General features: G+C 27.9%; 1 protein-coding gene across 1 annotated transcript; it reads left to right on the forward strand.

Moving 5' to 3' along the window:
• Nucleotides 1-2,475: 2,475 nt before the first annotated feature.
• Nucleotides 2,476-10,532, forward strand: LOC107948686 (receptor kinase-like protein Xa21). The gene is made up of 6 exons (XM_041110873.1): nucleotides 2,476-3,377; nucleotides 3,625-3,771; nucleotides 4,051-4,194; nucleotides 7,139-8,995; nucleotides 9,138-9,501; nucleotides 10,119-10,532. The coding sequence occupies exons 1-5, from the start codon at nucleotides 2,540-2,542 to the stop codon at nucleotides 9,491-9,493; spliced, it is 3,342 nt and encodes a 1,113-aa protein (XP_040966807.1). The 5' UTR covers nucleotides 2,476-2,539; the 3' UTR covers nucleotides 9,494-9,501; nucleotides 10,119-10,532.
• The last annotated feature ends 1,894 nt before the right edge of the window (nucleotides 10,533-12,426 follow it).

The following is a 12,426-nucleotide window of genomic DNA, read 5'->3' on the forward strand; positions in this document are numbered from 1 at the left end:
GTTCAAGAATCGCTCTGACTTCAATTTAAAAGATATCATTCATACTTAATACAAAAGGTAAAATAGTACATTTAATAATAAAAAGATTAATTTAATCCATTTCCTATAATACAAATACATCCCAAATACTTTAAATGTGAATTTTATGTTTGGGTTTTTGATGTGTGAAATATTGATGGATTCTAATTATGTTTTGATTGATAAACTAATAAATTTAATTAAATATATTATAAGATACAAAATTATTGTTTGATTCTTCCATAAGTCGGGTTAAGTCACTTTCATTGGGTGACTTACCTCTAAGTCTTCTCACGTCTACATTAATTCACATCTTCTTTTGAGATTCTATGTAGAAAAAGGATATATGGAAAGGGAATTATCAAAACAGCATTACGATAGTGTTGAAAATAATGATATGTTAGGAAAAAATATAAAAAAAAGTGTATATAATTAGTAAATATATATATTGTAGCGTTACTATAATTTTCAAGTATATTATTGTTAAAAAATTTTAAATTTCATATAAATTTTCAAACATATTATTATTGATTTTTTAGAGAAAAATATATTTTGTTGATTGTTTTAAGGCTTACAATTTTTTAAATAGTTTCAAATATTTTATAAAGTATTTAATTTTTAAAAATATATCTTTTTAAAAAGGAAATTCATTAATTCATTTAATGAATAAGATCATACAATTTGAAGGGAGAAAAATAACAAACACACGTTGTACACGTTGAAGTACAAGCTCTATCAATATAACAAAAACTTCAATTTCAGTATCAATAGATCATTATGGCACGTTGACAATTGGCTCTGTCACCACTCAAGCACAATAATTAGAAGTGATTGCAAACACTTAATATATTAAGGAAATCAGCACTAGATGATCCAATTTACTTAAAAATATGTTTTTAGATCACTTTAAATTTCAAAAAGAAATTATATTTAATAATTTTTAAATTTTTGTTAAGTGTGATCGGTCACAAAAAAAACACCTTTTATACAGAGATTTTAAAATTCTTTTAAAAAAGTAAATTTGAGGTCTGCGTTGAATTCTAAGGAAAGAGTAGATTCAAGAGTCGATTATGTATAAGGAAGATCGTACTAGCCCTACAACACTAAAAATTGGTACTTATTAATTACGCAATTGCCAATAAATTTAAATTTTAAAAATGGGAAATCTAATGATTAATTATGAACCCTTGAAATAAAACACTAACTTTTCGAGTGAATTAAAATTTGTTAGTGAAATAATTTTTGGCATCTCTTGATATCCACAAAAATATTTAAAAGAAAGTAAAACTCGTAAATTCACTTGATTTAGAAAAAAAGATATCTCCAAATTAATTTAATCAGTGATTTGTTCACCGCCTTGGATGCTTGTGTCCAATAAAAGTATATTTTATAAATTAACTTATTATTAAACATTAAAAAGATATCTGAAAGCATAATTTTTTATTAATTTTGTTTTAAGTCACCAAAATCTATATTCATGAAATCAAATTTAGTGATAAAATTAAATAAAATTTTAAGTTTACTTGCAAAGTTCAATCACTTATGAGTTAATTGTTAAATTTACTTATATTTTCAAAGTGTAATGACAAACATCAAGTAAAATATAGCGATAAATTTCAATACACTTATAATATAGTGGCAAATTTACACTAAAATAAAACATTTAATAATAAAAGGAGGAATTTGATGCATCCGAGATCGCAATTTTATCAAATTTTATCCTTTTAAGTGTAAGGATTAAATCTCAAATTTTATCAAAGTATAAGGACAAATAGATTATTTCAACCTTATTTTGAGTAAAAAGTTTTTTACATTTATTAGATAAAATTTTTTGTTAGTGCTTGTACTTTGACAACATTTAAAATTTAATCATTGTACTTAAAAAGTTAAAAATTAAGTCCTCTTACTTTTCTAGTTTAAAAAACTTAGTCCTACCATTAGGATTGTAAGTATTTTCTATTAAAATCTGTAAACTTGAATATATGCTGAGTAGACTGCCTTCATATAATGTTGCATATGATTGATAATAAAAAAATATATTAAGTTGAAAATTTTTAATGGAAATAGAAATGATTGGACTAGAATTTTTAAATTAGAAAAATAGGAGGATTGGATTTTTTTTAACTTTTAAATTACAGGGACTAATAGCATATTTTAAACAATTTATTATTCTGAAAATAAAAGAATATATATCAATTAATAAAATATATTTTTAAAGTTTTTTTTAATGGATTATGTGGAGTAATGTGAAGAAAATTTAGGAGAAATTTTAAAAATTCGCTTCTTTGTACATATTTTTAAAAGAAGAAGACTTGACATTTATTTTGAAATTTCTTCAAATCTTTGCATTCCTTTTTAATTTTTAGGGTAGTCTTAAATTTATCATGTTTATCTAGTGTGCGAGGGTTGAACCATATTAAAGCATGCTCTCTGGGCTTTTCTTCATCATCCAAACTATTTTATCAACTCAACTTCCCTTTTCCTACTTTTTTATTTTCTTGGCTTATTCCGTTTTGCAATCATGAACTACAACACTTGCTTTCATCTCCTTTTAGCTTTATTCATACCATGTTCCGTACTTTGCTTGGCTATGACAGTCAGGAATCTCAACTCCGATCAGTTTGCACTTCTCGAGTTTAAGGATCGCATTGTCGGTCCTCAAAATGTCTTGGCAAACAATTGGACGGCCTCAACCTCTGTTTGCAATTGGATTGGTGTTTCTTGTGGCATCCTCCATAAAAGAGTTATAGCTTTGAATCTTACAAGCATGAATCTTAGGGGTACTATCCCTCCACACCTTGGAAATCTTTCATTTCTACTCTCTCTCGACTTGAGTAGCAACCATTTCTATGGCCATCTCCCTAAAGAATTGGGCCAATTGCATCGTTTGAGGATCCTTCGATTAAGCTACAATCGTCTTAATGGGGAAATTCCATCATGGCTTGGGAACTTACAGAGAGTTCGAAGGCAGAAAATGAAAAATAATAACTTTACAGGCACAATCCTTGAAACACTTGTTAACATGTCTAATCTAGAGATCTTGAACTTGGGATTCAATCAATTATCTATTCAGGTTCCATCTTCCATCTTCAAGATTTCTTCTCTCAAGATTATTAATCTCTCCAGCAATAAACTATCAGGTAGTTTGCCTAATGATCTGTGTCAACATCTTCCCAAGCTTGAAAGGCTTTACTTGAGTTGGAATGAATTATCTGGTAACATTCCATCAAGTATGGGCAAATGCAGCAACCTTAAAAGTTTGTCCTTGTCCTATAATCAATTTATGGGGATCATTCCAAGAAGTATTGGAAATCTGACAGCACTCCAGGAATTATATTTGGGGTTTAATAATCTAGAAGGTAATCAATTCCCTTGATTTCTTGAATTTAAAGTATTTTTTTTTATAAAAGAGTTTGATTTGTGATAGATAACCAAGGAAGAGCTTTTTATTTCATTCGAAGCAAAATAGTTAATTTGATGAAAAATATATGTTGAAATATATTAAAATCTATCTCCAAATTACTGTAGAACAGAAAGGAAAACCTCTTTGACTTATGCTAACAAAATAGGTAGTTTGACACCTTGATTTTTCGACTATGTGTGCAGGTCAAATTCCTGAGGAAATTGGTAATCTTCTTGGCTTGGAACTGCTTAATATTCAAGCAATTAAAGGCCTTACAGGTCAGATTCCAACTTCGATCTTCAACATTTCTTCTCTGAAGACCATTGATCTCTCCAACAATAGTCTATCAGGTAGTTTGCCTAATGATATGTGTCAACATCTTCCCAAGCTTGAACGGCTTTACTTGAATAAAAATGAATTATCTGGTAACATTCCGTCAACTATGGGCAAATGCAACAACCTTCAAAATTTATCATTGTCCTTGAATCAATTTACAAGAATCATTCCAAGAAGTATTGAGTTATATTTCATCTAATTATATTGAATTATTTCTATTCTAAAAATTATATTTGGAGTTGAATAACTTTAGAAGGTATGTTTTTCACTTTAATTTTCGACTATGTGTACAGGTAAGATTCCATCAAGTATAGCTGAATGTTACCAGCTTCAGAATTTAAGTTTAGTAGAAAATCAATTCAGTGGGCTGGTTCCAGAAAGTATTTTTAATTCAACTACCCTCCAAGAAATAGATCTATATGACAACAAATTAGAAGGTATGTTTTTCACTTTAATTTTTCCAAACTCCAAAAACATTCTCTTTAATTTGTTTCTTCTATCTTGGTCATATACTTTTATCATTTTAATTTCATGCTAAACAATAAGATTTATATGAATTTATTTATTTTTTATTTTTTAATTTCCACTAAACTTTAAAAAAGAAATTAACTTTTTATTGCATAAACTAATCTATTTTATATAAGTACAAAAAAACAATTATTTGGAATTAAAGTAATACTTTTTTTTCTAACATATATATCTATAATATTATTGAAGCTTTTGATTAAGTTGGTATCATGAGTTGGTATCATGAGTCAACCGGGCACCAGCTCAATTAGAGAAATTACAAAAATACCTTTTTGTATTTAATATAATTTATATTATTTGAGGGTACTTTAGTTTTTTATTTAAAAAAATTATGGAGATATTTAAATCTGCATCAATGCATAAAACCTTAAATTTATCACTTAAATTTATGATATCACAAATTAACTCGACACCAACTTAGGAATTGACAACAACATCATCATAAATAACTGTATTCATTTAGTATTCTTAATTTGATGTATTCATATGTTTAAATAATGTTTTACTTATAATTTAATTTACTTTTATTTTAATATGGTAGAATGCCATGTGTTATTATTAAATAGTTTCAAATCATACATTTCATTATTTATCATAAGTTATTTGAAAATACAAACTTATGTTCTAAATAAGTGGTTCTCATACACAGTATTTGTATGATAGAGTTTCTAATAATAATTTAAATATAAAGTAATTCAATATAAATTTTAAATTTTTATTAAATATTTTTTAAAATAATTTTTTAAATAGAATCAAAATTGTTATTTATAAGAATGCTAAATTTTCTTATGAAGTGAATTTATTTAACCAAATATTTTGGTAAAACCAAAATTCTTATCCATACATATATAAATCTTAAAAGTAATAAAAAAATATTTAAAATAATAAATTCAATAATATAGTAAACAACAAAGATTATATAATTATCAATTCAACAGTTTCTCAGAATCCATGCATTTATATATATTATAGATATAGTTTTAATGGCTTAATGCACAGTTTATTCCCTATGGTCTTTAATGTTTTTTTGCCCACTATAGTACTTAATATTATCAAACATTCCTAATATAGTCTCTAACATTATCACGTGTTCTTGGTCTAGTCCATTGGACGCTAAAAAAATAGATTGACATATCCAACTAATCATAAATTGCCATGTGGCATATGATGATATCATGATGGCATCATTAATCTAGAAAAAAACCAAAAAAATCTGTAAATTTTCAAATAAAATTATTAAAAAAACTACATTATAAATATATAATTTTTTTAAAAGATAAATTTTTTAATTTTTTAAAATTTTTAATAAATAATAAAATTATTATAAATTGTTAGAAATTACTAAATATTTGTAAAAAATTATAAAAAATATTAGAAATTAAAAAATACGATAAAAATTAAAAAAAAGGTTAAAAACTAGTAAAGATTGTGTAACTTGAAATAAAGTATATATTAGCTTATATTTAAAAAAATTAAAAATTTGATATTAAAATTGTATATTGTGGTACAATCAATTTTTATAAAAAATATTTTAATAAATTTTTAATATTTTAAAATATATTAAAATTTAGTACTCTACCAACTCCTCAATTCATAAATAGGAGGATAATGCACTTCAGCATACTTGAACCCACATTCTCCTATATTGGCAATAATGCACATGCCAATCAAGCTAAGACTCAATCAACAATTCTTTAGAATAATTAAACATGCAACAATAGTTGTTAAGATATTGGTCTAGACACAAATAATTTATCTTGAAATAGTAAAACAATTTTTGGAATAATTAAAAACATAGATATCAAGTTTATTTTAATTATCAAAATGCCATACTAACACAATTTTTTTTAATAGTGTTAATAAATGAATCTAAGTTTTTCAATTAAAAAATTAGAGAGACTAAATTACAGAAAATAAATAATATAAAGATTAAATTTTAAATATATGAAAAATACAAAAATTTTGAGCAAACAATAATCTTTAAAGTTTACAATATAATTTAATAAAAATAAATAATTAACCCAATAGATAAAAATCATTCCAATTTACATTGAAAACAATGGCTTATACGTATCACATATCGTTAGTGTTGGTGCAGTTTGAGTGTCCGAAATTACATCGTATTTCCACCTCTGGTGTTATCCTTTCTTTTTTTTTTGGCATTTTAATTTACTTTATTTAATTTCAAATATTCAATTGATACAAATAAATTCATTAGGTACTAAAATAACAATTAAATACAACTTGAAGGGCTAAACCAACATCTAACTCTTAGAACTATGTTGTATTTGAAACAAATATCTTAACCCTTAAAATGCACTTTATCAATTTAATGATTTATTCAAGAGCTGCAGTTCTTATTAACATTAAACTTAATAAAATTTATGCTACTCTCATTTATTTTATCACTTTTAGATGTTTACAATATAAAATTCTTTTTAATTTTCAATTCATATTGCTTAAAAGATAGAGAAAAGTTGCACAACCAAATAATATATTATTTTGATTTCTTACACTTGAATTTAGGGAAAATAAAGGATTTAACATTTTTGTTTCCCAAATCATAACTAATAATTATTCAGTGTGTGATTAGATGCCACATTCTCATCCCAAACTTTTATTTTTTATTTTATTTCAAGTTTTACATTTTTTTAAAAATTATTAGTGTATTATATGTTTTGTCTATAGAAATCACAGCTTCTTATTATGTCTCAACTTTCTAATTGATTTCATCACATTTTTTCACGCCAATTTTTTTTAATTGCTTTAAAGTTTTACAATTTTTATTTTAAATATATATTTTGTGAATTTGGTATTCAATGAATATGTACACTAAAACATGCTATTTTACAGGTAATTTACCACCCATCACCAATGCTCCAAAGCTTGAGAATCTTTTCTTGTGGGGAAATAAACTTAGCGGAAACATTCCCAACTCTATCTCCAATGCTTCCATGCTTAAGGAACTAGACTTGTCAGATAACTTATTTTCTGGCCCAATCCCTAAAACACTTGGCAATTTAAGACACCTTGAATGGTTCCAAATTTTAAACAATAATTTGATCAGAGGATCTGCTACTGATCATGAGTGGACCTTTCTTTCTTCTTTGGCGAATTGTAGGAATTTGAGATTTATAGAAGTTTCAAGAAATCCATTGAGTGGCGTTCTTCCTACTTATATCGGGAACCTTTCAAAATCCCTTCAATACTTCTATGCCTCTAATTGTGAGATTAAAGGCAATATTCCCATGGAAATAGGTAACTTAAGCAACATGTTGGATTTAGATCTTGGCTATAATAAATTAAATGGATTTATTCCAACATCAATAGGAGGACTGCGAAATCTCCAAGGTCTAGATCTTTACTCTAATAATTTAGGAGGGCCTATCTCTGAAAGCCTATGTGGTTTGGAGAGACTATACGAGATGTGTTTAGGGTTGAATAAGCTGCATGGATCCATACCCTCTTGTTTAGGTAATATTTCTGCTTTGAGATATCTTTGCTTAGGTTCCAACAAATTGAGTTCTACAATACCATCAACTTTGTGGAATCTAAAAGATATCTTAGAAATAGATTTATCATCAAACCATCTTCACAATTCACATGCTATTGATGTTGGAAATTTGAGGAGTCTGTTGAAAGTAAATTTATCAAGGAATGTTCTCACGGGCGATATCTTATCCACATTTGGGGGTCTTCAAACTTTGGTTTCATTAGATTTATCAAATAATATACTATATGGTCATATCCCTGAATCATTTGATGAGTTGATTAGTTTGGAATTCTTGGATTTATGCAATAACAATCTCTCTGGAGTCATTCCCAAATCTTTGGAAAAGCTTTTATATCTAAAGTATTTTAATGTGTCTTTCAATAGACTTGAAGGGGAAATTCCCACCGAAGGATGTTTTTCAAATTTTTCTAGCACATCATTCATGAAGAATTCTGCACTTTGTGGTCCACCTAGATTGCTAGTCCCACCTTGCAAAAACGACATCCGCAAAAATTCCCAAATGGCTATATTGCATGCTTTAAGGTATGGTTTACCAACAATTGGTATTGTCATTGTACTAATAGTCTTAACTATTATGTATAGAAGATACCAAAGTAGGAGTACAACTCTACCAATTAAGGATGATTTGTTGTCTTTGAAAACACTGAGAAGAATTTCGCATGCTGAACTTTCACGAGCAACTAATGGATTTGAGGAAAGCAATATGCTTGGTTCAGGGAGTTTTGGATATGTATATAAAGGAAGGCTTTCAGATGGAATGGAAGTTGCAATAAAAGTTTTCAATTTGCAAACAGAGGAAGCATTTAGGAGTTTTGACAATGAATGTGATGCTATTCGTAATATAGTTCATCGTAATATTGTGAAGGTCATTACTTGCTGCTCAAGTGTTGATTTCAAAGCCTTGGTGCTTGATTACATGCCTAATGGAAACCTCGAGAAATGGTTACATTCTGAAAATTATTTTCTTGATATCATACAAAGGGTCGACATAATGATAGATGTTGCGGTAGCTATAGAACACCTCCACAATGGACATCCAACACCTATAATTCATTGTGACATAAAACCAAGCAATATTTTACTAGATGAAGACATGGTTGCACATGTTGGAGATTTTGGCATTGCCAAATTGTTGGGAGAAGGTGAAGTAATGAAGCAAACCATGACTCTTGCAACTATCGGGTATATGGCACCAGGTGAATTCTTTTTTTTTTTGTATGATTATTTTCCTAATTTGCATTTTATATTTTTGTTTCATGTTTATGTGGATATTTATTTGAATAAGCATTTTAGAAATAATTGAAGATTAATGGTGTTCTAATTATACTTGAAATGCAGAATTTGGATCAGCAGGAATTGTTTCTATAAAATCTGACGTTTATAGTTATGGGATCGTCCTTATAGAAACTTTCACAAAGAAAAAGCCAACTGATAATTTTTTTGTTGAAGAAGAGACTATAAGGCATTGGATGGAAAGTTCATTGCCTAAAGGAGCGATAGAAATTGCAGATGTTGATTTATTAAGAAGAGAGGATGAGTACTTTGTTGTTAAAGCAAATTGTATTTCATTTATCATGGAGTTGGCTTTGAATTGTTCAGCTAAGTTACCAGAAGAAAGAAAAGATATGAAAGATGTTGTGGTTGAGCTGAAGAAAATCAAACAAAGGTTGTTAAACAACATCGAACAGTTTTAACAGAGATGGTGAGTAATGAGTACACTTGTGGTTATTAATTCACACTTAATTTTATCTTTAATTCAGCAATTTTAATCTATTCTGCAATTTTAATCATATATATAATATGTCGGTATTTGTAAAAATTAATAAACTATTTTTTTTCTTTTGCTCTCACGTACTAGGCTCTCTTCAAAATTCAAACTTCTTTTGCAAAATCAAAATGGAAACCAATAAAATGAGCAACAAGCTTTCCCATGAATTACGGTTTATGGTAGCTTTTGGACATCAAGTTATTTTCTTTGTTAGATTGGATTTTCTTAGCTTCTTTTTACATTTACGGTATAATTTTATTTTAATCTTTTGCCAAAGATTTTATTAGGTGCAAAGCCAGAAAATTTTTTTAAGGGGCGAAATTAAATTGTAATTTTTATTATAATAACAATGCAATTTTATCATTTTAATAACTTGTATTTTTATAAGTTTTATCATTTTTAGGGGGTCAAAGTGCAATTTTACCTTTATCATTTTAAAATTTTAAAGGCCTTAATAGAAAATTTTCCATTTTAAATGACATATAAGTTTTATCTGCTTTCAAGTATTTTCTAAGTCTTTCTCTTTATTTTCTTCTAAATTTTCAATTCAGAGACAAGTATAACACAATGATCTTAACTGAGCTAGCTTGCCTCGTCAGGTAATTTGCTGCTTTCCATTTATTTAGGGTTATTTAGAGCGTTTAATTTGTATTTAATATTATCATAGTTGAAAACATCATTCATAATCCAATCTAATTGTGTTTTTGGCTAGTGGTTGTTGATCAAGGAAAACAAAAGGAGGACACTAAGAAGAACGAAACTCCACATCTTTACTATCATATTCTACAAAACAAAGAGAATTTTTTCTCGATGAAATTTGTATTGGGCTATCAATGTTTCATGGATTATGTTGTTTGTCTAATTGAAGAGGAGGTTTTGCCAATATTGCATGCAAAATCAAAGTAATATTTGCCAATGCTTAGCTTAATCAACTCTAATGCTACTGTGGATTTGATTTGTCTTTACAGTATTTAGAGATTATTTTGTGGATGTTAAATTGCCTTTGGGCCTTTCAAAGAAACTCAGCAAGCCTACAAGTCTTTTAATTACCTTTGGACCTCCCATGAAATTTTGATGTATGAAACATACAATATATGGCTTCAATTTCATAATTATATTATATATAATGAAGAATTTGTTTCTTTTTCACCCTCTCCACCAAAATAACCATTAACATCATCAAAATCACTCGTATGATCCCAAAGGTTTCTTGGCTTGTCTAAACATGTTTTTTTTCTTTTATATTTTATTAATAAAAAATACAAATTTATTTTAATCTTTCAAAAAATTATAATTTAAACCTCTAAAAAAAGGAATTTTTATTTGTCAAACTTCCACAAATACTAAACTATATATTGTTGTTAATCCAAATCGAATATTGGGCTTAGGGTTGAAGCAAATTTAAAAGAGGCAGGCAGGGGTATTAGCCCAACCAAAATGGAAAAAAAATCTATTAAGACCCTTTAAAAAATAATAAATTAATACATGATAAAATTATATTTTAACTTCTCAAAATTTTATAATTTAATTCTAATTCTTCTAATTTTTTTTTTTAGATTCACCCCTATTCAAAGCTTCAAGCGTTATTTGGTTTGGTAGTATAGCATGGTTGTTGGAAAATTGAGTGGATTTATTTGTTTCTTATTTTTCAATCCCACTCCCTTGGGTGTGATAGCTCCGACACGCCCTTGTCACTTATCCACATGCCTGTGTGAGTTTTGGAGTTTTGAATTTTTGTCTCTTTAAATTGGTATTCTAATTTGTTTGAGTTACAATTTAGTCCCTAATAATAAAACTTGAATTAGACATAGTAAACGAACTCAAATTAAGCTGCAAATTTTAGACTTGCATAATTTGACTAAAAGAAGGTTGGTAAACACTTATATCTAAATCGGGTTAGTTTTATAATAGGTGGTAAAATGACGAAATTACCCTTAGGTTAAATTACCTAGAAAAAGTTCAAAATTGGCTCATAATTTACTTCTGCATTAGTAAATAACTAATAATTAGATGAGATTGAGGTGTTATAAGGTCTGAGTGTTTCTTGGGTGGTCGTTAGCTGGAGAGTCACTTAGGTGGCTAACGTAATGTTTCGAATTTGGGCCGATCTATCCCGGTCAGTTTTGGGGTGCCACAATCTATCATAAGGTTCATCTCACTTAGGTATTTAGAAAATTAGTTCATGCTTAAAACTAAAAACATCCAAAGGACAGTATAACCAAAAGAAATAAAGAAACTCATGATAATCTCCTAAGAAATTTGTAACACCCTTGACCCGGCCTAGAAGTTTAGACCAAATCCCAGATGTTACATTGATCACCGAAGTGATCGTAGGTAAAATTTTTATAAAACAAGTTATCCCATCAACAGAAACATTTAATCGTGTAAATTTAGTCAGTAAAAATTACAGTTAAGTTTATTATAAAATCGAAATTGAATGAACAAATAAATATTAAAAAGGAACTTGTACCACCATTTTATATAAATCTTACGGCTCAAAAACTGAATAACAAATAAAAACAAACTGATAAATTATTCTTTCCTGAGACTATCCGAGAACTCCGCATACCAAGCCTAGCATTAGAATTTAGAAAAAGGTACCTAAAAGGGAAACACTAAGAGGGGGTGAGCTACTTGAGCTTAGTGTGAGTCTGAAACAAGGCTAAAAATAGAAATATAGAACACAATTCAATATCAAATAACTACAGATATATATAGAAACAAAAGATAATTCTGACAGCAACGTCCCAACGGAACGTAATATTTCAAACACACACCATTTCACACAGACACATTGTCATAGATGTTTTCAGTCAAACGGAATACAATCAGGTAATCTAGCACCCAGAAAGCTTAAAT

Source organism: Gossypium hirsutum, chromosome A04, assembly GCF_007990345.1.
Source record: "Gossypium hirsutum isolate 1008001.06 chromosome A04, Gossypium_hirsutum_v2.1, whole genome shotgun sequence".
NCBI lineage: Eukaryota > Viridiplantae > Streptophyta > Magnoliopsida > Malvales > Malvaceae > Gossypium > Gossypium hirsutum.

Bases quoted from the DNA above. Each gene is read 5' to 3' on its own strand.
- LOC107948686 (XM_041110873.1), top strand. From the start codon at position 2,540: ATGAACTACAACACTTGCTTTCATCTCCTTTTAGCTTTATTCATACCA. The intron at 3,378-3,624 runs GTAATCAATTCC...CTATGTGTGCAG, and splicing joins GGGGTTTAATAATCTAGAAG to GTCAAATTCCTGAGGAAATT. The intron at 3,772-4,050 runs GTAGTTTGCCTA...CTATGTGTACAG, and splicing joins CTCCAACAATAGTCTATCAG to GTAAGATTCCATCAAGTATA.